The sequence below is a fragment of the Rhineura floridana genome, chromosome 15 (assembly GCF_030035675.1).
Source record: "Rhineura floridana isolate rRhiFlo1 chromosome 15, rRhiFlo1.hap2, whole genome shotgun sequence".
Lineage (NCBI taxonomy): Eukaryota > Metazoa > Chordata > Lepidosauria > Squamata > Rhineuridae > Rhineura > Rhineura floridana.
Window position 1 is genome coordinate 29,840,038 of NC_084494.1, and position 25,281 is coordinate 29,865,318.

Consider the following 25,281-nt stretch of genomic DNA (forward strand, 5'->3'; position numbering starts at 1 on the left):
CATGTCTAGAGGGAGAAATTAGATTCAGTTCATTTCAAACCAAATTTGCACTTTCTGAAACAATATGAGAACTGAAGCACAGACATCCTTTGAAATTTGTGCTTGTCTAAGTTTTGCAATGCAGTTCTCCAACCCAGCTATGATGACAAAAATGCATATAATGTCCATAAACATGAATATATTAGTGAAAATAACATACAAAACACATTATATAACAAGAAATTGCTGGCAAAAAATGTATACTTTGGTCAAAACCACAGACAAAAATGTGTTTTATTAGGAGAAATTTGCGCTAACTTTGTTATGCAGTTCTCCATTCAAACAACCTTTACAAGAATGCATATATTAGGGGGAAATGTGCATGCAAATGAATATCTTAGTGAAAATAATATACAAGCATGCATTCTGTTAGGAGAAATAGCTGGCTGGCATCCAGCTTCCTTAAAAGCACCTTCTCGTCTTCTCCATGTGGTCCTACGAGCTGTGATGCTAAGCAGATTTTAAAAAGCTCCTGCTTCAAAAGGGGGCAGGGGGTAAAGTACTTCTGATCATTGCAAAATTCATTAAACAAAGTACAGTCATAAAACAGGCCTCCTCATCCTATGACTGTAAAAGCTGCACAAAAGAGGCACACCTCTCCCCAGGATTAAGCGACGGAATTTCTCAGCTTTTCCTATAGCGCAAAACAAGTTATTCATCCAGCTTTCCCAGCCCAAAGAGGAGACAGACACGCTTAATCATGCCGGCTCCCTTTCTGAGCTGTTTTGTTGTAGGCGGTGCTGTCTCGAGTAATGATATAAGAAAAGCCCTGCTGGATCAGACCAAGGGCCCATCTTGTCAAAGAATCATAGAGTTGGAAGGGGCCTATAAGGGCATCGAGTCCAACCTCCTGCTCAGTGCAGGAATCCAACTTGAAACATACCCGACAGACAGCTGTCCAGCTGCCTCTTGAAGGCCTCCAGTGTTGCAGAACCCACCACCTCCCTAGGTCATTGGTCCCATTGTCGGACTGCTCGAACAGTTAGGAAGTTTTTCCTGATGTTCAGCTGAAATCTGGTTTCCTGCAACTTGACCCCATTATTCTGTGTCCTCCACTCTGGGATGATTGAGAAGAGATCCTGTCCCTCCTCTGTGTGACAATTTTTCAAGTACTTGAAGAGTGCTGTCATATCTCCCCTCAGTCTTCTCTCCTCAGGACCAAACATGCCTCACGGGGCTTTGTTGCAGTCCCCTGGTCACCCTTGTGGTCCTCCTCTGAATCTCTTTAGCATTCTGGTCTCACTGTGGCCAACCAGATGTCTACGGGAAGCTTGCAAGCCAGGCATAAGGACAACAACCCTCTCCCACTGTTGTTTCCCAGTGATAGAGTGGAGGCTGGTTCATTTGGAGTAGTGGGGCATTGCCCCTCCAGCCTCAGTCTATCCTCATGCAGCAGACTTCGTACCTATAATCAATCCAGGGGGTGGCTCAGGCCGACAGCTTTCTCCTCCTTTGCAGTCAATGTTACCCTTGTAGAACTCAGCAGGGAGGAAGATGGGGAGAAAACTGAGATTCATTGGCTCTGCCTCCACCTACTGTTGGACCTCCCTGCCTTCCACTCCCCCAGTCCCAATGGGCACCAGCCATGACTGGATAGTTAGGAGGCAGTATAACCTACATGACTAGTAGCCATTTGACATCTCTACCCTCCATGGATTTGGCTAACCTTCTTTTGAAGCTGTCTAACCTGGTGGCCACTGCCCACCATCATACCACCTGGCAGCAAATTCCGTAGTTTAAATATCTGCTATATGAAGGACTTCTTTTTGTCTGTCCTGAATCTCCCAGAGTTCAGCTTCATTGGACGATCCCAGGTTCCAGTCCCAAAGCAATGGGTTACCCGAGAGAAATAACTAGGCTTGGGTGAGCAGGTCTAAACTCCCCAAATTCTTGACACTATTTGTGGGTGGCAAAATTTCATGCTGAAGGGATATGAATTTTACCAAATATTCTTCAGAAGTGGACCGGAATCCTCCAACAGTTCAGGAGGAAAGACATTTTAAAAAAGAATTGACAGAACATTCTTTTCTGATAAATTTTGTTTCATTTAATGTTAAATGAAACTCTGGCTGTGTACACACCATAAAGTGAAAAGACATTTAAAGCACAAGTGTTCCTCCAAACAATCCAGGGAACTGTCATTTGTTAAGGGGGCTGGAAACTGCAGCTCTGTGTACAGTTCTAAGGATCCTTTGGGGGAAGGCATGTGTTTTAAGTGTATGGTGTGTACCAGCAGTGTAGTGGCAAATTCAGAAGTGCAGGGTCCCTTCAAGAGAGTCGCACCATGCTCCTCACAGCCACGCCCCCTCGCTTGCTTGCTCTCCGTCGTCCTCTCCACACTCCTCAGTCCTTCCCATGCATGCCTTCTCGCACAACAAATGCCTCTTGGCACCAATCAGCATGAAGGGGGAGTGTGTTAGCTCCTGAGAAGAGTCATCTCATTTTGCTGACTCCCTTTCACTCTGATTGGCTCTAATCAGCAGGAAAGGACAAGGAAGCATGTAGAAGATTCTTCTCAGTGGCTAATAAACTCTTTCATGCTGATTGGCTGGTAGGATGCTGGCAACATGGCTAAGACTGTGCTCCTAAAAAAGTAAGGGGTCTAAGCCCCTCCCTGAGACCCTGGATGACTACACCCCTAGTGTACACAGCTCATATCAGTGGATAAAAGAAGCTGTGGGCTAAGAAAGGCAGAGTGGAAGGAGAAGGGAGAAGCCTGTTGAGCAAAACGAAATCAGGAGTGGGGAACCTCCAGCCCGCTGGGCTACTTAGGACCCCACCCTGCAGTGGTTCACCCAAGCAAAGGTTAACCATCTTGCTGAGTCCTGGGCCCTAAGACATGGCATTTTACAGAGAACTGTGTGGTGGTGTTGTCTCTCCCAGTTGGTGGAAACTGGAGGTTGGGAGAGTGCTTTTGCACTCAGGTCCAGATTGCTGCGTTTCCACAAAGATCTGGTTGGCCACCGTGAGGAAAGGATGCTGCACAAGCCTGGCCACTGGCCTGCTCCAGCAGGCTCTTCTTGTGTTCTTAGACTGAAGCTGCTCATAGGCACATAGAGAGTTGTCTTATACTGAATCAGACCATTGGTCTACCTACAGCCCTACTGTCACACGGACGGGCAGAGTTTCAGGCAGGAGCCTTCCCCAGCCCAGTGTGGAGTTGCTGTGGATTGAACCTGGGACATTCTGCATGCCAGGCAGATATTCTATCACTGAGCTTTGTGAAGTTCTGGGGCACTTATTTTGGATTGTTCAGATACCGGTGGCAAGGCAAGGATGCTGGGGACAAAAGTAGAAGAACTTAGGAAGCTTCTTTATACCAAATCAAACCATTGGTCCATCTAGCTCAGTGTTGTCAGCACTAACCGGCAGCTTCTCTCTAGGGCTTCAGGCAGGAGTCCTTCCCAGTCCTACCTGGAGATGCCGGGAACTGAACCTGGGACCTTCTGCCTGCAAAACAGATGCTCTGCCACTGAGCTATGCTCTTGTCACTGCTTGCATGCTTAGAGAAGGCAGGTAGACAGCAACAAAAGAAGAAAGGCTAGCGCCCCCCCCCACTAGAATGTGAGCCTTGGCAGGTGCCGATAATGCTAACCCCTGATCAGACCAACCTTGGCTGTGGTTACTTGCGCAAGAGAGAAGTGTAGTCATGGGAACAGCTGGGAATTCAATTTAGTGGGCACCCAAATAGTCTTCTGGCCCACTTCCAGGCAGATGTAGAGAAAAGACAGGATTCCACACTGAGAAGTTTACAAGGGGAGGGAGAAGGGACACCTGAGGGACAAGGAATGAAACCTTCTCATCGCAGAGCGGAACCAACTGAGCGATACTCTGATCCATTTCCACTTGAAAGGTTTATACAATAAATAGCCTACAGCTTTATACACGGTTGCCCCTTTAGACAGTGTCCCAGGTGTTTAAAAAAAAAAGACCCAAAGCACACAATAAATACATGGAAATCTATACAGCATAGGCCGGTATCTGTTCTGCTTAGAGGTGTCACAGGTCTGATGCAAGGTTTGCCACATACGCACATTAAGAACCTCTTCTGTAATCCAGGGACACCTGTGTCAAGGCAGTGTGGCAAAAAAACTGTGTGTGGGGGGGAAAGCTTAATGTGGTCACCCAAGTCTAAATAAGAAGCATGAAGGGAATCCTCAAATGGTCCATAGTCAGGACCAAATCTCATCCGGCTGGAGCTTATGCTGACAAGAGTCTATTGCCGTTTGTGATTCATGGAAATTCTGGCCAACTCATGAAATTCACACAAAGTCCCCTCCAGATGGTTTGCCTTGTTTGGCAGATGTTCTCAAAGAGGCGCAAATTCCAAAGATGGTTTTAATTCTTTAGAATGGAAGTCCTTTTTCAAATAGAACCAGCTGGAATGCGCTGCAAGAGTTTCCATCTGCCAAGACGTTGCCCTGGGTCTTTTCTGATGGAGGGGATAATGAGAAACCCCTTTTGAAGTGGCCCATTAAGCAAACAAACAATCAACAGTATTCAGGCAATTGATACAAACAAAACAGGCACAGCCAACCATTCTTATGTACTGATTGCCCAATAAGGTACTTTGATTCCACCCTGTCGTTCCAAAGATCAGATAAAATATACAGCCTTCTGACCCAACACAAATACATTCAGCTTCTCCCATTGGCTATCTTGCCATCAGGCCCTGCCCTGCGGAGGAGCCATAACTGACACAAGGGGAGTCCTCCATGGGCAGAAGTGCTGGGCCCACAGTCAAACATGGGGAGCCAAGTCTGTAGTGGGTAATGCCCATCAGTAGCGAGCGTTCTCCTCTGCCGCAGTGACGATAGCATCCATCCAGATCCGCATTGCCTCTGGGCTGGGTGCCACCATGCAGAAAAGACGGTCATAAGTCTTGACACAGAAGGTCATCTTGGGGCTAGGGCTCTGGCGAAGAGGAGGAAAAATATGCAGTAAAAACACACAAGATTTCTCACATTGCATTTTTAAAAAATCTGGTTCTTCCTCTAAGGACCTCGGGGCAGTGTACCCAGTTCTCTCTCAGCCAAACCCCACCCTTTCATATTATCCTGATTACAACTCTGTGGGGTAATGTAGACTCAGAGATAGTGGAGTCACTTTGCAAAGTAACCATAGCTCAGTGGTAGAGCATGCGCTTTGCATATATAAAAACACAAGCTTAGGAGAGCTTTGTAGATTCCATGGATTGCGAAAAAGACAAATAATTGGGTTTTAGAACAAATTAAACCAGAACTATCACTAGAAGCTAAAATGATGAAACTGAGGTTATCATACTTTGGACACATATTAAGACAACGATAATGCTGGGGAAAACAGAAGGGAGTAGAAAAAGAGGAAGGCCAAACAAGAGATGGATTGATTCCATAAAGGAAGCCACAGACCTGAACTTACAAGATCTGAGCAGGGTGGTTCATGACAGATGCTGTCGGAGGTCACTGATTCATAGGGTCGCCATAAGTCGTAATCGACTTGAAGGCACATAACAAGAAGAACAAATTAAACCAGAACTATCATTAGAAGCTAAAATGATGAAGCTGAGGCTATCATACTTTGGACACATAGTAAGACAACGATAATGCTGGGGAAAACAGAAGGGAGTAGAAAAAGAGGAAGGCCAAACAAGAGATGGATTGATTCCATAAAGGAAGCCACAGACCTGAACTTACAAGATCTGAGCAGGGTGGTTCATGACAGATGCTGTCGGAGGTCACTGATTCATAGGGTCGCCATAAGTCATAGTCGACTTGAAGGCATATAACAACAGGCCATAGGAAGTGATACAAATGGACACTTGAGTTCCTCAGAAGTCTCCACATTTCACATGGGAATTCAAAGTTTAGATGAACAGTCCATAAAATTTTGCCACACACTTCTTCCTATCTCGCCCAGCAACAATTTCACTATTCACCATTTCACAAATGCTATTGGAGGCCGCTGATTCATAGGGTCACCATAACACACACAATTCCTGGCATCTCCAGCATTGTTGTTTTTAATGGATCAGGTAGCAGGTGATAGCAGAGAATTTCTGTCTGAGAGCTCTGAGATCTGCTGCCAGCCAGAGTCAACTGGATGGATGGACCACTAAATTTGATCTGATATAAGGCAGCTTCCTATGAGAGATTTGACCAAATGGCCCCTTGTAATTCTCCACCCTATTTATGGTACAGAAACCAGAAGAACATTTCACAAAATTTCTCCATGGGAAGAAGAAATTCTCCAGTAGTTGCTAGGGAATGGAGATGGGTGAGAAGTTTGATTCAGTTCGCATTTCAAGCCGAATTTATCAAATCCACCCTTCCCGAAACAATATGAGAACCGAAACACAGCCGTCCTTCGAAATTCAAACTTATTCAAATTTTGCGATGCAGTTGCCAACCAAGCAATGTTTACAAAAATGCATACAATAGGGGAAAGTGCACAAAAATGAATATATGAGTGAAAATAACATGTAGAAATGCATTACATACTGAGAAACGGCTTGCAAAAATGTGCGCATTAGTCAAAACTGCATACAAAGGAGAAATTTGAATTAAAACGCAGGAGAATTTTCATGAGGATTTAAAAAATAAAACCTCGCAAATTGCTGCAGAAATGGGGAGAACTGAATTTAAGATTGGAGAAATGAGCAACTGACAGAAACTGATCGCTCTTTCCATCCCTATTTGGGACTGAAGTACACCATAAGCAGTGGCAGTACCAGTAGCCCTTTCCAAGTCTATGCTCCCTATCCATAGGTTGCACCCCTCAGCAGCCCTGTCCGGTGCCATCCTCAAGTGCTTTTGTTTGGCTGCAATGTGTCCTTGGACTGTGATATTGGCTTCTGCTTCCCTGTATGAGAGATGCAGAGATGTAGTCTCCTATGCAAAGGTCACACTCACACTTCTCGCTCCACCCACTTTTGCCTCTGGCTCTGCTCACCACTGACATAAGGCCCCTGGAAGGTTGCCCACAAGGGAAGGCGGCCCTCAGATGGAAAAAGATCCCCCACACCTGCATTAGGGGATTTCATGGAGAGGCAAGCTTTAAAGGTGTCTGCTCCATTGGTACCTTGAAAGCACTGCGGAGATGGTCGTAGTATACCTCTTCAATGGCTTGGAAGTAAATCACACCCTTAAGCTTGGTCTCCTCTTTGTCTGGAATGAGAAAGAAGCAGAGGAAGATTAGTGGGTTGGGAGGGGCAGAGAAAATTCCAACAAGACAGACATAAACTTCTTGGATGCATGCCTGACCCCTCCACAATACACACATGCATAGATGCATACACACCATACCCAAAGCTCAGCCCACTCTATGGGAATCATGCACAGCATTGTCACAGGATTGGGCACAGGCTGCAATTCTTTAGGAATACAGAAAACTCCTAGAAAATAGTACTGGGGTACAGTCTGAGAAACTTTCATTTCTTTCTTTGTCTTTTTTTAAAAATAAAGTTTCTAGTCCTTATGGATGCGAAGTAAGTAAATGACTGTGGCCTAAAGCCTGCTGAAATTTAAGAGCTAGATGAATAAGATTCCCGGTGCTTTTCATAGTGATAATTATTATTGTTATAGGATTGGGGGGTTGGTATGGATGATGTCTTTGGGTTCCTTCCAAGCTTGTGATTCTGTAGCAGAAGGAATCTGCTTGTCAAGCCATTTTTTTTGTTAAATTAATGGGTCTAATGTCCCCAATCTACATGTCTAAAGACTTGGCCAAGTGGAGACATGTTGCCATAGGAACAACTGGGGAAGCTCCCCGTCCCCCAATGCTAAGGCAAAGAGATCGCCTGTGTGTTTTTGGTCTGATGTGGAACTGGGTGCTGGAAAGACACAAAGAGGCTTGCTGTCTGTGCTAAATGCCAGGCCATGGCTTTCGGGCACCTCCCTAATGGGGAAAGCTTGAGTATTAATGCTGTGAGCCCTTTCATCTTATGCTCAGGCTGTATATATGTGTAAATAAAGCCATATATCCTAAAGACGCCACAATCTCTGTGGACCTTCATTCCAAGGAAACTGAACCTTGGGTAAGTGCAGGAACCCCTGAAAGTCTCTCACTGCTCAAAGATTGGGGTTCACACAACATTATTGTCATTTTCATACAACCCTTCCAGAATAAATGATGCAAATAAGGAATACACAAATATGCTTGATTTGTATGATTTTTACGTCAAGGAATTGAGTTGCTATTGGTATGGTATTTAAGAGGAGGGAATTAGTGTAGTGTACACTCATGTGATCAGACAGAACACATGAAGGTGCTTTATTACAGTGAATGGATGCTTGTACCCAATGCAAACTGCAGGTATGTGTGCGGGATCTGGATTGGGACCGCAATAGAGACAAAGGGATAAACCCTCTACCTCAGGGTCCCAATCCAGATTGGGGGGCCCAAGCTGGCTATTTCTGAATGGAAAATCATGCAGTCATGTGATTAATACCAGATGTAGTTTGGCCCTAAGTCAAACTGTCTGCCCATTGAGCCTTCGTGCATTGGCTAGCAGCAGCTCTCCAGGCAGGGCTCTCTATCCCAGCTGTGCTGCCTGAGATTCCTTGGACTGGAGATGCCAAGGCCTGGGAGGGATTAAATCTGCTCTGCCACTGACCTATGTATGACTTTCAGAATTTAGGAAGCCAAAAGCCATCTCAATTAGCAGGTCCCTGCTGTAGATGATGCCCTCCCCACAGGATGGCTAATCTGAAGATAAGCAAGCCCACCCATTGCAATCAAAGCCCCAAATTAAGCCATCCTCTAAAACAGTGATTCTCAAACGGTGCGCCTTGGCACACTGGTGCGCCCTAAGAGGTGGCTAGGTGTGCCTCACATATTATGAAAGTATATTTTTAAAATGAGAAGAAACCCATTTGTATAGGGTAAGTAATAGTTTTCTATAGTTTATTTTTATTCATAGTTTAAAATATATTAATATGTTTTTAATTTTGTACACGAAGTGCACCAGAAAATTTTTATATGTTTTACAGTGCGCCGTGAACCAAAAAAGTTTGAGAACCACTGCTCTAAAAGGTGCCACTCTTCTAAAATCCACACATGTAAATAAAATAAACGCATGCGATGCTTTTGTTCTTCATTTCTCCAGGTCAGAGAAATATTTGGAATTCTTTGCATGCGTTTCCTGGACATTTTGGTGTTTTGCTCCCAGGTAAGAGAGCCTTTCTTCCACCCTCAGCTGCAGAAATTAAGAGCAGCATCATGCTGCACTCATATCCCGCTTGTGGGCTTCCCAGAGGGATCTGGTTGGCCACCGTGAGAACAGGATGCTTGACTGGGGCCCCTTCAAGCATCCTTTTTATTGCGCATTCAAGATGATTTGTCCTCTGATGCTATCAAGGTACAATCCCCCTTTCAATATTGTTTGTGCTTGTAAAAGTTTTGGGGTGGTCACACTCCTTCATTTCCAGTCAGAGCATAACCTGTAACTTCCTGCTGAAATCCTGTAACTTTTTATACCACAGGCCTTTGGGACCACCGGGATGGGCTAATTACATACTGAATGCCCGTTGTTTTGTACTGTATATGCTGTTGTTTTATTACTGCTGACTATATTGTATTTTATTGTATTTACTGTATTTTATTGTATTTTATTGAAATTTGATATGTACGTCGCCTAGAGTGGCTTCGGCCAGATAGGCGACCTAAAAATTAAATTTACATGTACATTTACAAATGTACTGGTTTATTTTTGTTCTGCTTTTGTGGCACTATAGCCCCTCTGGATGATGATGATGATGATGATGATGATGATAATAATAATAATAATAATAATGAGGAGGAGGAGGAGGAGGAGGAGGAGGTGGAGGAGGAGGAGAATAATGTATTTATTTATTTATTGAACTTATATTCCGCCTTTCCTCCCTAAGGAGCCCGCTGGGGAAACATAACAGAACAAGCTAAAGCAGAACGAATCCCCCACAAATGGCCTCGTCTTGTGTCAAGAACATGTTGCAGGATATACCCGCAATAAAACACTAGTAGACGGGCCTTTGGTCTGATCCTGCAAGACTTTTCTTAGGTTCTTATGCGGTGGTTGAGGACTCTCCTTCTCACCTGCATAGTATGCCAGGACACGCTTCTGGCGGTCAAAGGTGAACCAGCGTTTCTTCCAGGTCTTGATCCTGCCGCCCATCTTGACCAGGTAGCCTTTGCAGGACTTGCTGGTCACCCGCACCTGAGGACAGGAGTCCACACTGTGTCCTGATGCCTCCAGGTGCTTGCGCAGGTCAAACGTGGCCAGTTTTTGCTCCTGGATCTCCACTGGGTGAGGAGTCTGCAGGGGAGCAGCATGGCAAAGGTTAAAACCAGAAGTGTGTTGGGGAGAGGTTTGTACTGAATTCCTGTTCTAGGTATTCTGTGGAGCTGGCCCAAAATATTAGGCCAGCCAATTTTTGAATTCTTTTTGTGGGGGGCACGTGAAAGAAAATCCTGAAGATGGGATTAATTGAGAGGGGGGTTAGACTGTTCATCTTTAAATATGAGGAAGCTGAGAGGTTTTTCTCTCTCCTCCTTCTCCTTCCCAACCAAAACCTTCCTTAGGTAGCAATCCAAACCCAAGATCTGCTGGGATGAGTGAGTTAGGATCTGGTGGATCTCTGGCTCAGCCGACTGGATCAGCCAGGGCTGCACTGGCGTAAGTCCTCAACCCTGGCTCAGTTGGAGATTTATCAGTCGTAAATCCCAGTTCAGCTGGTGCAACCAGATGGTGGGGGTACTTACACTGGATCCTAGTTCCGTTCACCTCAGTCACATGAGATGACAACCTGGTCAAACTTACACTGGCAAAAGGATGGTGTAAGTCAAACTGTATTTTAAAGGCTTAGGTGGGCTCAACCAGCAGTAGTCTCGCTCCTGAATGAAGCTTGCATCTGGCATACTTTTGGCCAGCTTAATTTAGCTGATGTAAATTAGGCTGGCTTCTCATAGCTGTATAGCTCTTTCCTCCCCACTTCCTAAATGCAAAAGTGCTCTTGGTGCAGAATGGGGATGTTACATGGGTATGACATTCTGATTTGATTTAAATATTATGAATAGATGTCCATTTTAATTTTGGAGCCAGGCCGCTGGAGCATGTGGCCCAGAACTGCCTACCTGACTGACAGCAGCTTTCCAGGTTTTCAGGCACAGATGCTTTCTTTATCACCTGTTACCTGATTTTAACTTTTGAACTGGTGATGCCGGGGATTAAATCTAGAACCTTTTGCATGCAAGGCAGGTGCTCTGCCATGGACTATGACCATCAACTCAACTAGCCATTAAGGACCTACCCAAGCCCAAGCTTCATTTTAAACTGAGAGGGGTCAAATTACGGAATTTGCAACTGCAAGATGTGAGCAAAGTCATCTGTTTAGACGGCTTTAAAAGAGGAATCAACCAATTCATGTGAGGGACATGTGGGGAACCTTTGGCCCTCCAGATGTTGCTGAATTACAACTCCCATGAGGCCTAGCAAGCATGGTCAATGGCCAGGGGTGATGGGAAGTGCAGTTCAGCAACATCTGGGGGGGGCAAAACCTCCCCAAACGCTATGAAAGGCTCCCCAAAGGCTATGAAAGGCTTCCCAAAGGCTATCAATGGCTACTAGTCATGATCTATATGTGCTGCCTCCAGAATCAGAGGCAGCAGGACCCTGAGTACCAGTTCTGTTGGGAGGAAGAATGAAAGAGTGCTGTCGCTCTCATGTCCTCTTCATGGGCTTCCCATAGGCACTGAGTTTGCCATTGTGGGAAACAGGATACCACACCAGATAGGCATGTGGTCCGATCTAGCAACAGAGTTGTTCTTGTAAAGAAGCACCACCAAACTGCTCAAACATTCAAAGACACTGCGTCCTCTCATCTGAAAGCAGCATCATTTCCCCGTTCCTGATGTGCAGGTTGGCTGTCTGGAGTGCGCACTGTGCATGCTCAGAGTCTCTCTCATCTTATAACACGTACACTGGGGCAAAGCCTGGCCTTTGCAACAGGCTCCAGACTAAGCCCTGGCAAACACCATCTTAGCTCAAGCCCCAAGTTCCAAAGAGTTCCAAAGAGGAAAGGATCATAAAACGCAATGCACACGTCTGGCAGCTGCCTTACCTTGCTTGACGGGGGCACCTCCATGCGCCTGGCCTCCTCCGCTACTTTCTTGGCCTCCTGCAAGGAAAGAGTGTTGAGCAGAGTCTCCTGTGTTGAGGTTGCAAGAGAGACGGCAGAGTCTCAGCAGCTCCAGACATTAAAAAAAACACAATCCCTCAACCTCGCAAACCGCAAAAACACACGCACAGAAAAACAAATCCACAAAGCCCTCTCACTCTCTCAGGCCGATTTAGGTTGATCCCACTGAGTCCTCCATGTGAACGCAGGGCAGGCAGGGGACTGACATAATGAAACCTGCAACTTCCTTGTTCTAGAAGACACATGAGAGGCCAAAAAGGTTACTGTGGTTTAAAGCAAGGGGGGGGGCTGGGACTCTGGCTGGCATGATGAGTGCCCTTTTGCACTGCCTGAACACAAGACAGACTCCACTCATTGCCACAGGATGCTGTGGTGTTCTGTCTCAAAGAAGGAAACAGGTTCGAGTCCTAAACGAAGCTGAGGATTGTGGTGCAATTAGGTAATGTTAGGTTCTGGATTTAGGGAGCAATCCTAACTCTGGGAAGCCAGCCTCATTTATGTCATCTTAATGTTGGGAAAAACAGAAGGGAGTAGAAAAAGAGGAAGGCCAAACAAGAGATGGATTCCATCAAGCCACAGACCTGAACTTACAAGATCTGAACAGGGTGGTTCACGACAGATGCTATTGGAGGTCACTGATTCATAGGGTCGCCACAAGTCCTAATCGACTTGAAGGCACATAACAACAACAAAAATTAAGCCGGCTTAAAGTACGCCAGATCCAAATCCCATTCAGGAGCAAGGCTGAATCGACCTAAGCCTGGCAAAGGGAAAACAAGCCTTTAAAACAGAGTTTGACTTACACCATCCTTTTGGCCAAGTTCTGCTGGGTTGCCAGGTCACAAAGCTAAGGTGAATGAAGTTAGGATCCAGCCTCTGCCTGGTCGCACCCCTGCCATGCCCCAGAATGCTCCTGTTTGTAGACTTAGGCCACTGTCAGCTGAGCCAACTTTAGCGGGGCCAGCTGAGCCCTGGCTGAACTAGAGATTTGCCAAATCCTAACTTGTTCATCCAGGTGGATCATGGGTTTGGATTGCTCCCTTAATGGTGTTTCCTGGTTTGGGGGTGATATCTTTAGACCAGGGGTAGCCAACATGGTACCCTTCAGATATTGTTGGACCACAGTTCCCATCAGCCCCAGCCAGCATGGACAATGGTCAGGGATGATGGGAGCTGTAGTCCAACAACATCTGGAGGGCGCCATGTTGACTGCCATTGCTTTAGATGGCAATTAGGGATGTAAGCAGGCCACGATTTCCATTCCAACCCTTGTTCGTCACATGCAGTGCTGTTTCTGTTCCACTGCAGCTCGGCTACCAACAAAAATACCTACGTTACGTGTCTCGCTCCCTCCTGTGGTGGAATTTTCCATAATTAATTACCTAAGTAATTATGTTATCATCCCGTTATTCCACCCCATTCATTTCAATGCAAAGGCCATCCATTTCAGGGCACAGGACAGGCAATGTAAATAAGGTGTGGGGAGACATCATCAGTTACATATCCCTTGTGGACTTAAAACAGCAGCAGCAGCAACTATGAAATGTATTTCCTGGATTGGCTTCCATTCCGGACATGGGACGAATAAGGGAACATCGGCAGCTTCCACTCCCTTTTCCATCAGAATTCTCAGATATCCTTAAGAGTAATATATATGGCAGCCTTTTCCAATCTTTGGGTCCCCAGATGTTGCTGGATCACAACTTTCATCATTCCTGACCATCGGTCATGCTGGGTCTGATGGGAGTTGTAGTCCAACATCATCTGAGGACCCAAAGTTAGGAAATGCTGGCGCATGCACCACTTCAAAATGTGGTTAGACAGTTCTGCTGCATTGGGGGCCCCTCCTGCTCATTCTGCTGAGAGGGACCCTGGACTTCAGCCTGAAAGTCCTACCTCGTCGATGCCACTAAGTGGAGGACATCTGGACTTCATTATCCGGTGGGACTTGGGAGTGGGCAAGAGAAGGACTTGAGGGCAGATCTCCTCCTCCTTTTATTTTTGTTTCTGTTTTTGTTGGCATACATTCATCAAAAATGTTATTTACTATCTATCGCTGCTGAGGAGGGGAGCTTTGTGCTTACAGAGACAACTAAAATTATTAGAAGGAGACAAGAACAAGAAGAGAACAGCCTTATTTGTGGAAGAGATTTACCTTGCCCAATCCGGGCACTTCTGGATATGCAACAAGAAAGAAAGAAAGAAAGAAAGAAAGAAAGAAAGAAAGAAAGAAAGAAAGAAAGAAAGAAAGAAAGAAAGAAAGAAAGAAAGAAAGAAAGAAAGAAAGAAAGAAAGAAGGGTGTGCAAAACTGTCAAAATGTGTGTGTGGGGGGATTATAGAAGCACACATTATAAATCCTGGGGACATTTTAGTGTAGAAAAGTTGAAAGATGATGTGGGGTGTGTGTGTGTAAGGGATGACATGTATTTGTAAATGCAGGAAATCATTGTTTACTCCACCAGCAACCCAAAATAAAAACCATCTGAGGTCAGCCATTAAAACATGCGAGTGCATTTTCACAGAAAGCATCATTGCTGCATGCCATTGCAACGGCCTCTGGCGGAAACAGCTTTACAGGGGTTGGGGGAGGGATGAGATCAGGGTAGTGAACCTGTGGCCCTCTACATGGTGTTGGATTCCAAACAGGGTAGTTGGAGAATCTTGACAGAAACAGGACAGAAGTTCCTGCTGTTCCTGCTTTCGTCCCAGGTCTGGAACAGAAATCAATCCAACGAGTTCCATTGGTATCAATCCAGTAAATATGATCAGTATTTGCTCACAACATTCTTTATTTTGTTTTAAAGCCTGCAACCGATTGGTAATTAATGACTTTTTACATTGCTTTGACATTTTCTTTACGCTGAAATGAATGGTGTGGAAATAATTGTGTAATTAATTACATTAAATTTGCAACTAACATAAATAACTACAAAAATTACATTAAACAGCAGACAGTAGGATGGACAATGTAGTGTTTGGCAGAAACCAAATTGCAGTCGAATGGAAACAGCATTGCTTGTGACAGAGACAAGTCACAAGGGAAATCGCTGCCTTCTTTCATCCCTAACTGCAACTCCCATCAGCCCCAGCCAGCATGTGCATCCAGGTCCAGTAGCAGTCAATCAATGTACTGTACATGCCCCGATTCTCCCTGAGCTTCATGGCTGAGTGGGGACTTGAACCCAGGTCTCCCCAGCCTTAGTCTGATACTCTACCCTTGCATCGCATTGGACTGCGTTTGAGTGCTTTAGCGCTCAAAACGTGCCGCCCTGGGCTCCTGCTGGGAGGAAGGGCGGGATATAAATCAGACAATAAATAAATAAATATGTGGGGAGTGTATCTTAAGACAGCAAGGGTGCTCTTGTTGCAAAGGAACTCTATAATGCTGAAAATATGGGGGATCGGGTTGTGTAGACTACCTGACCTCCACTGGGCCTGAGTATGCATGAGCTCTGCATGTCTCCATCCTGCTGTGGGCCCTATCCAGTTCTCACCCCCACACATATACACACGCAATCTTCTTTTATACCCAAGGAAAAAATGCAAGAGATCTCCATAATGTCTCGCTTGGTCCTTATGCTCTCACACTTTGGGGAATATGTGTGACAGAGTGTCTGGGTGTGTGTGTCTTGGGAGCAGTGGGGAGACTCACAGAACGTATACACAGAAACCATATCCCCTGAATACTGAATATTATTCTGAACCCAAGGGCAGGTCAACAAACCTGGCCTTGAGTTTGTTAACTTGGCCTCTCACCCTCTCCTGAAGCAGTCGCTCTCTCTCCGCCATGGCCTCCCGCACCCTCCGTTCCATCTCGGCCAGTTGCGTGACGCAGGTCCCAAGGCTGTCATGAAACATTGCTGGTCAGTGTCACTGGTCGTGGACATGCAGAGACCAGGGGGTCGGTCTGAGGCATTTTGCTGCCCAAGGCAAAGGAGTGGAAGGCACCCACCGACATACACATTCATGGTCATCTACTGGGGGGGGGGAAACAAGGAGCCTGTTCCCCCTCCCAGGTGAACCATAAGCCCCAGATTCCCAGTTTTCAGTTTTTATAAGAGGACGTTTCTATCATTTTAAAACCCGAGATATGAGACAAAATACAGTACAGATGCTAATCTCCTAATTTTTTATGAGGAATTAGCCTACTTTCCACTTTCGGTGTCTTAGTCTGCCCCCCCTCCCGTGAAAAACTCCTGCAGACGCCCATGAACACATTCCCCAACTGGGCTGGCACCTGATGGGGCATTTGTGGGGACAGGCTGAGATTAAGGAGGAACGGATATGCTCACCTATATGCCCCTTGATTGGATCCTCCTAGCTGCCCCACAGCCCCTTGGCCACCCAGCAGCTGGTAGAGAGGGTGGTTGAGACGTGAGAACTGCAGGTTTGGACTGCCAAGGTAGTGCCCATTGCTTCCGCCAGAGAGCTGTGCCGCCAGGACACTGGGATCCAGAGCACCTAGAGAGCGAGGGCATAAAAAAAGAGAGACTGGATTGGTATCCTCCAAAGACATCTCCGAAAAGGGGCTCCATTTGGGCCCTGATGCTATTTTAAAGACACAGGGCACACAGTCCTGGTCAAAATCTCTCAAAACTCTGGAGATGCATGTTTTGGATAACAAACAGGTCACAATCTGGGGACCAGGGTTCAAACTCCCACTCAGCCAAGAAGCTCACTGGCTAACCTTGGGCCAGTCACTGTCTCTCCTAATCTACCTTGCAGGGTCACAGTGAAGATAAAATGGAGAAGGGGGAGAACCATATATTCCATGTTGAGCTCCTTGGAGGAAAGGTGGGATATAAATGTAATAAATAAAGGAATGAATGTCTTGCTTCATAATTTAGGTATAAGACATCAAATTTTCTGTTAAGACAGTTTGAACCTCTTGGTTGTGGCTTAGATGGCACTTGCCAGGCACCGGAAGGTTCAAACTATACCCTCAATGAAAGAATGGCTGATGAAAGTCTTAGAGTTGCCTTGGAAACCTGGCCACTTCCAAATGTTTTGGACCACAATCCCCATCTTCCCTGACCATCTGCCATGCGGGCTGTGACTGATGGGAATTGGAGTCTAAAACACCTGGAGGGCCCTTGGCTGTGGAAGGCTCCATTAGAGACTGCGGAAATGCAGTGATGGCTGGTGGCTCCATGTCAGTAAAGCAGGAGAATCTACCCTGGGTTTTAGTCTGAACTTTCAAGGAGCTGTCCAAGGTGCAGCACCTTAGACAGCTCCTTGAAAGTTCAGACTAAACCCCAGAGTGGATTACACTGCCCCAATGACATGGAGCCACTAGCCACCACTGCATACATGGGTGTACTGACTGATACCACTCAGAGCAGAAATCAACTTCTCACATCAGCATCATCAATGTATAAGCGGAGAGTGTTCATTATTGGTTGGAATGAATGTTGTGTGTTTTGTTTCACTGGATAGAATTCAGTTTTTGCAAAGGTTCATTTTGCAACAACCACTCTATCTGAACACCCCCCCTTAGTATCTCTTGAATTCTTCCTTTTCCTAGTTTCATGCTGTCCACCCACCCCACAGACAATCCATACCATGCATGGAGAGAGGACGCTGTGCAGTCCTGGGTGGGAGGCGATTCCCTCTCCTACGGGGTAGACTTGCGGTCCTCTGCAAGCCGATTGATCCCTGGGCAGAGAAAACAAGTAGGGAAGAATCAGGCTTAGAGTTCACACTCCAGCCCTGCCCTCATTGAAAAGAACATTTATTTATTTATTTATTTATTTATTTATTTATTTAAAATATGTTTTAGAAAACTTCCACATGGCAGTCTATTGTGGACGCTAATCATGCACGTAATTTTTCTGAGGCGTTCACACAACTTCTCCTCAAAATGCTATCCCATATTTTTACTTCTCATAAAGGGGTTGCATGAAACTCAGTAACACTCAGAGTTGACTCACTAACATTAATGAACCCAAGTGAGTCATGTCCATTAATTTCAGTGGGTCTACTCTGAGTAGGGCTAATGTTGGCGACAACCGATAACCTGTATTTACCATTGATTTATTGGATTTTTCATGGAAATTGGTGAATCTGGGTGAAATGGGAAAATAAGAAGGGATGGCATTTAGATGAGGACAAAGTTGTGCAGACGCTGTGCAAAACTTGCATGCATGAGCAGCGCTGCGTCCACAATAAATTCTTAGGGGGAAGCCCCATCCATCTCAGCTTCAGCACAAAGGAAGCTGCCTGACATCAAGATCAGACTAAAGCCATATCCACACCATACATTTAAAGTACTTTTATAACACTTTACGTCAGTTTCCATGGTTCTTTGGGGGAAGCTATGACTGTTAAAGTTGTGTAAGCATGCTTTAAATGTGACCTATTTGGCCATCTACTGCAATACGATCTACTCTGACTGGCAGCGGCTCTCCGGGGGCTTCAGTAGATGCCAGGGATTGAACCTGGGAACTGCTGCTGGAAAGCCATGGGTTCAACCACTCAGCCATTTCCCTGGCCATCCAATTTTGCATTTGCCATCCCCAACATAGTCACTATCACCTTGGTCACTTGGCATGCTCCATGGGCTATTTGGGGTGCGTGTGTGTGTCCCTTTGGTTCCCCCCCCCTTTTTTGTACTTATACAAGCCTTGGGATTTCTCTGAGCCTTCTCATCTCTCCCTCTTGTGCCTGGATGATGCTGTTTCAGCTGCTTAAGGAACAGCACTCACCCCTGAAGATGGGAAGCAGAAGGAATAGATGCTACCATTTTGGCTGTATAAGCAAAGGCACTCATCTCCCAGCATCACACATAGAGTGAATGATTAAACCAGGTATGGGGAACCTTTGCTGAACTACAACTCCCATCAGCTTCAGCCAGCATTGCCAGTGGGCCACGGATGTTGGGAATTGTAGTTCAGCAACATCTGGAGGACCAAAGGTTCCCCACACCTGGATTAAGCAAATGCATAGAACGTGGGTCTTCTATTAGCCATTACGGCTATCTAGAACCTCATGTTTGGAGGTAGGATAGCACTGAATACCAGCTGCTGGAAAGCAACACAAGAAGAGTGATTGCCCTCCTGTCCTTCCCAAAGGCATCTGGTTGGCCATTGTGGGAAACAGGATCCTGGATTAGATGGACCTTTGGATCCATTGATCTGGCAGGGCTCTTCGTCATGCCTTGGGGTGTTTGCTTATTTTGTTTTATTTATCCAAAATATTTTTTTCTCTTTCAATAATATTTTATTCAAAATAACACATGCTTACCCAGATACATAATGTAATAGTTATATCGCAGTAACGTGAATCAATTATACAGATGTCTATCCCCCCTAAAAAACATCATTCTGCAACCTAATAAATAATGCCCAACATTCCAAAATGAAAACCCTATTCACAGGGTCACCAGAAGTCGGAATCGACTTGAAGGCAGTCCATTTCATTTTTTTTTTCATGTAAGCTTTGATTATGTTATGATACCCTGAATTCTTTCCAACTATTCTGTGACTGGAGGTGTTTTGCTCCTTTTCCAAGCTGTTGCAATGCTTATTTCAGCAGCCAACAACAAATTTAAGACTACGCTCTGGGATGTTTGTTCATTTTGTTTTATAGCCCGCCTCTCTGTCTAGACAAGGCAGCTTAAATATTAATAGGAAAAAAATGAAACATGTAAAAACATGTAAAACAATGACACCAAACACAGCTCAGCACGCAGCAACACAACAATAAGGAAATTATTTATTTATTACACATGTACCCTGCCTTTCTTTCATGTTGTCCATCATTGCAAACATCCTCCTATCTCCTATCCTACCTCCATTATTCCAAACACCCTCCTAGCAGGATCTTAACTTGCTGTCTGAACTCAGTGAGGAAGCCAAGCGGGCCTCCTTTAGGAGAGAGTTCCATTGTCTAGGTCAGCCATCCCCAACCTGGTGCCCTTCAGATGTTGTTTGGACTGCAGCTCCCATCATCTCTGACCATTGGTCATGCTAGCTTGGGGCTGATGGGACCCAGGAGTTGGAAGACACCAGGCTGGGAAATATTAATCAATGAACAGTGAGATGCTCTAGTTAAACAGTTGCCAATGTGGTGCCCTCCAGATATTGTTGGCCTACAGCTCCCATCAGCCCCAGCTAGCATGGACAATAGCCAGGGATGATGGGTGTTGTAGTCAAACCGCATCTGGAAGGCATCACATTGGCTGCCCCTGCTCTAGTTCTTTTGTAGGGTACATGGAGTCCCACAGTAGATAACTCAATGTATAAATTGTTTCCCCAGGACAGAAAGTTTGAAAAGTACTGCTCTGAACAGAACCCCTTGTTTCTGTTTTCATTGTCTTTGGCAAATGATTCCCTGGCAGGAGCTGCTACATCTTTTGTGTGTGCATCTCCCTCGTGTGGTGAACAATTAAACTACAGGTAGCAACTCAGCACTGAAGTACCTTCAGGATCTGACTCCACCCGCCCAGGCCGTGGCCACTGGATCCTCCTAGATAGGAAGGCTCATAAGAGGGCTTCCTGTGCCAGGTGAGCCTTGCTTGAGCATCAAGATCTTCCTGAGTGGTGCTATGGTCCTGAATTAATGGCTATTCTTTAGGAATCAGTTCTTTAGGTGGCGTTATACTGAGTCAGACCATTGGTCCATCTAGCTCAATATTGTCTACACCGACTGGCAGCAGCTCTTCAGGGTTTCAGTCAGGAGTCTCTCTCAGTCCTACCAGGAGATCCCAGGGATTGAACTTGGGACTGGTTGTGTTCAAATAAGATGCTCTACCACTGAGCTATGGCCGTAGGGTAGTAGCAAATTCAGAAGTGCAGCATCCCTTCATGATAGTCACAGCAATGCCCCTTCTAAGATTATAGAATAATCTGGCCAGGTTTGAATACTGCTTTCCGCTTCTCTATCCTTCTCCCTTAATGCCTCTATCTTTATTTATTTATTTATTATTTGATTTATATCCCGCCCTTCCTCCCAGCAGGGGCCCAGGGCGGCAATGCTTTAATGCCTTCTCCCACAACAACAGGCATCCCTAGGAGCTAATCAGCATGAAAGGGGAGTGTATTAGCTACTGAAAAGAGTCTTCTCAACAGCTGACTCACCTCCTTTCTCTCTGACTGGCTCCAATCAGCAGAAAAGGACAAGGTAGCATGTTAGAAGAATCTTTTCAGTGGCCAACACACTTCTCTTTCATGCTGATTGGCTCATAAGATGCTGGAGGCATAGGGACCCTGCTGGGACCTGGCTCCCAAAAAAGTAAAGGGTCTAAGACCCCCTGAGACCCTGGGCGACTACACACCTGGATGGCCCTTCCCTGACTTTCATCTGGCTTGGTCTCTGGCTATGGTTTGGTCTTCAGTCCTGACTACTGGCTCGTCCCACCATTCCTAGGTCACCTCAGAATCCTTGCCATAAGCCCAGCCCTGATGTTCCTCTACCAAAAGGCAATCCGATATTCCCACGTTTCTCTTTCTTTGCCCCTTGAGTCACTGCCAACCCACAGTCTTTGCCTCAGACTCCCTCCCCCAGGGGTCCCTAGTGCCCATTTGGACTGGCAGGGCAGAAGACAGGACAACCCACAGTGAGTAGAGCCAGAGCCAATGACAGACAGAGCCATCCTTTTAACGGTCGTTAAATAAGAAGGCAGGCAAGTGAGGGCAGACTGAGGTCGGTGCGGCAGCGCCCCATTTGCCCTAACAGGCCAGCCTTCACTTGCCACACAGCGAAGCCATCTGGGATCTCCAGTCCCCACTGCTGCTCTGTGCCCCCATGCCTCTCTGAAAGGAAGCAGATATGCCTGGCAAGAGCTGATGGGAGTTGTAGTCCAAAACACCTGGGGGGCACCAGGAGTGGGGGAGCTGAGCTACCAGATCACATGTTCACATATAAAAGGAAGAGAGGTACTGAAAATCAGTACAGACCAATGGGACAAGACAGACCTTGACAGAACTGCAGACAGAGAAGACACAGGAGGAGGAGTCGGACTGGTCGGAGCCCAACACAATGACCTTCCGATCCGTCTTTTGGGTGAAAGTGAGCTGCGGGAGAGAGTCACAGACACAGATGAAAGGAGGAAGCAGAGGGGTGGGTTTCCCCCCAAAAAAACCTGAAATCCTAAATCGATCCTCCATTGATTTTTACCACCAGAGCCAAACAAAAAGTGGAAAAAAATTTGGAGCAGTCCCAGCAGTTTTTTCACATGTGGCTCTTACAGTCTACACTACAGGGTGGTGTGCCTGATTCTCCCTTATCTTCCCCTCACAATAACCCTGACAGGTAGGCTAGGCTGATTGACTGGCCCAAATTCACTCTGTGAGCTTTGTGCCTGTGTAAGGATTCAGATGCGAGCCTCCCCAGGCCTTGTAGATTCGGTGCTGCTCACCCAAGGAAGTTTTGCGGAGTGTCTACACAAGATCCCCATCAAAATGCCATCCCATATTTCTAGTCCCCATTTAATCTGGATTTGCATTTCTGCAGAAAATAGCAACACACTCCATGTTCTGCCAGTTCCAGTGCATCCGCTCCTCTCTCTTCTGACAACAGGGCACACGGCACTAGTCAATCCCTGTCCCTTTTTACTGTAAAACCTGGTTGGATCAGCTCAAGTGCATTTTTAAAAAAAATCAGCTTCAAAGAGATTTCGCAACTGATTGGCAGATCAACCCGTTTCCCCTCCAGGTGCAGCTAATGGAAACACATTGCTCTGGCGACTAGCGTGTTCACAGCCTTAGATTTCTTTAAAAAAACGTTGAAATGATTAATCCAGATTAAGTAGGGAAGAGAAATACAGGATAGTATTTTGATGAAGACAATTAAAAACATAAAAGCAGGGGCAGCATCAAGTCCACAATAAATTGTCATGTGAAAGCACCTTGTGACTACTAGCACATCACTATGCATTCCTCAACCTTACATCTTAAATTTCTGAGGAGTGCTGCCTCTCCCCACCCACCCCCGCTGCCCCTGGCTACTGGTGCTTAGGTCATGCACTAGAGGGACCAGCTAAGGGTGATATCTTTTTCCTTGCCACGGTTTCTGTGTCCTTAACAGCTGTGCAATAGGCAGAAATTTAACAGGCACAGTCCTGCCTAGTTTTGCACCACAATTTATTTACTTGTTCATTTATTCAAGGTACTTGCATGCCACCCTTTTAAAATTGCTTTTAGATCTTCTTATTGGTTTTTAAATGTTTTAGTTTTAAATGTTCCAGTTTGTCTGCATCCTTCTTGAAGTGGGGAGAGCAGAACTGGACGCAGTATTCAAGATGAGGCCTAACCAGTGCTGAATAGAGGGGAACTAATATTTCACACGATTTGGAAACTATACTTCTGAAACATTAACAGAACCTATCAAGAAGAACACTCAATAACAGGGCACCTGGGGATTGGGTCTTAGATGGGCCCCAAAACTGGAAGTTGGAGAGGCAAAGGGGATATTTGAAAGTGCTTACCTGAGTGACACCCTGCTTATTTTCAGAGGAGTCCTCCCCACTCTCCTCCAAATACTCCTGGCCCATGTCCATTTGGCGATTTTTCTCCTAGAGCCAGAACAAACAACAAGTCAGCTCTGTAGACAGATGAGCCCTTTTGTAAATTTTGGTTCAGTTCAGCTTGACACATAGATGGATCTGCCGCACCATTCATATCTGTCCCCCACCCCCGCAGCGTTCACCTCCTCCTGTCATCAGTTCACCCATGAAGAACATGATCCTTGTCAGTGTTATTGCCTCCTCTCCGCTCAACAAATGATCTGGGGGCAATTTGCATCCCCATCAGGGTACTAGATTCTGCCCAGGCCAGCACTATGTCTCCTTTAATTGTTTTTACCGTTATTGCAGCCACTATGCTTGCAGGGCTAGATCAGACTTTCAAACTTAGGATTAGCCACTCCCGTTTTAACAGGGTCTTCTTCCTTGTGATGAGAGTCCTAGAGACTCATGAGCCCTATTCAGGCATTCTAAAGCATGTGACAATACTTGTGAGGGAGGAGAGCAAGGCTACACACTGTTGCCCTGCCACCTCCCCACATGCTGTCTGTGTTCTGCCTCCTCCTTAATCTCAGCAAGGAGGAACAGGAGGACAAAACTAAGAATAATTGACTCTGCTTCTCGTTGGCTCTGGCTGCACCTACAGTTTGGGTTCCCCGCCTTCTGCCCAATGGCAGCTGTGGCTCCATGTCAACGGAATCTGCTCTGGTTTTAGTCCAAACTTTCAAGGAGCTTCAGCACCCGGGACAGCTCCTTGAAAGTCTGGACTAGAAACACGGAGCGGATTCCACTGCCCCACTGACACTGACACTACTTCTGCCCTACCAGTCCCAATGGCCTCTGAAGCCTAGAAATGCTGGTTTCTATCCCCAGGCTAGAAAGGGAGAAGGCAGTTTAGTGGTGAGGGGGAACTGAAAGCAAAGTTTCGAATGTCATGCTCATCACAGAATATGGGGAAGTGGATTGGCCCAGCAGGATGGGGGAAGCTGGGACCCGGGTACTTTCCTGGGCCTTGACAGGCGAATGGGAATTCCTTACCGCGTTGAGATGCCTGAGAGCCTCTCCCTTCTCTTGTGCAAATCGCTGGCTCTCGTCCGCCCTTTGCTCCTGGGTCAAATGGGCCTGTCCTTCCAACCTCTGCACCGTCCTCTGGATATGAGGAAGAGAACACAGTTAGAGACCAAAGATGTCGGGGCAAGGTAGATCTCTCCCACCTGGGAAGTCTACACACTGGGAGACCCTCAGGAAGAGTAGTCAGGTAGCATTGGGGGGGAAAGCAGAAACAAAACACAACCTGAAAGTTATCGACTCATTAAGGAATTTTTAGCTGATGACTCATCTGCCTTTCAACAGATTTGGCTGCCAAATGTGCAGAGTAGATTTAGCAGCCAAATGTGCAGACTAAAACCTCAATATGGATCTTTTTAGAAAAGAAAAGGTGATGAAGGGAGTGCGCATTAGCCTACAGTTGTGGAGTTACTGTCAATCCACTGCAGTGTCTGGCATTCATTAAACATTAACAATACTCACAAGAACATAGGAAGTTGCTTTATGTTGAGTCAGACCATTGGTCCATCTAGCTCAGTATTGTCTACACTGACTGGCAGCAGGTCTCCAGGATTCCC

The 25,281-nt window shown here is 46.0% G+C and overlaps 1 protein-coding gene across 8 annotated transcripts in view; it reads right to left on the bottom strand.

The window, feature by feature from the left end:
* Nucleotides 1-294: 294 nt before the first annotated feature.
* The window catches only part of PHLDB3 (pleckstrin homology like domain family B member 3), a 48,860-nt gene continuing 23,873 nt past the window's right edge, over nt 295-25,281 (bottom strand). For 7 of the 8 annotated variants that reach the window (XM_061597158.1, XM_061597162.1, XM_061597156.1 and 4 more), the window contains exons 7-16: nt 24,695-24,805; nt 23,621-23,707; nt 22,110-22,208; nt 17,757-17,850; nt 16,488-16,656; nt 15,952-16,039; nt 12,117-12,173; nt 10,093-10,312; nt 7,099-7,184; nt 296-4,953 (exon numbers count right to left, since the gene is read on the bottom strand). In XM_061597158.1, the coding sequence (XP_061453142.1) occupies nt 4,819-4,953; nt 7,099-7,184; nt 10,093-10,312; nt 12,117-12,173; nt 15,952-16,039; nt 16,488-16,656; nt 17,757-17,850; nt 22,110-22,208; nt 23,621-23,707; nt 24,695-24,805 (1,146 nt within the window). In that variant the 3' untranslated portion in view covers nt 296-4,818. Of the gene's footprint in view, nt 4,954-7,098; nt 7,185-10,092; nt 10,313-12,116; nt 12,174-15,951; nt 16,040-16,487; nt 16,657-17,756; nt 17,851-22,109; nt 22,209-23,620; nt 23,708-24,694; nt 24,806-25,281 lie in introns of all 8 variants that reach the window. The other variant, XM_061597163.1, reaches the window with a different exon arrangement.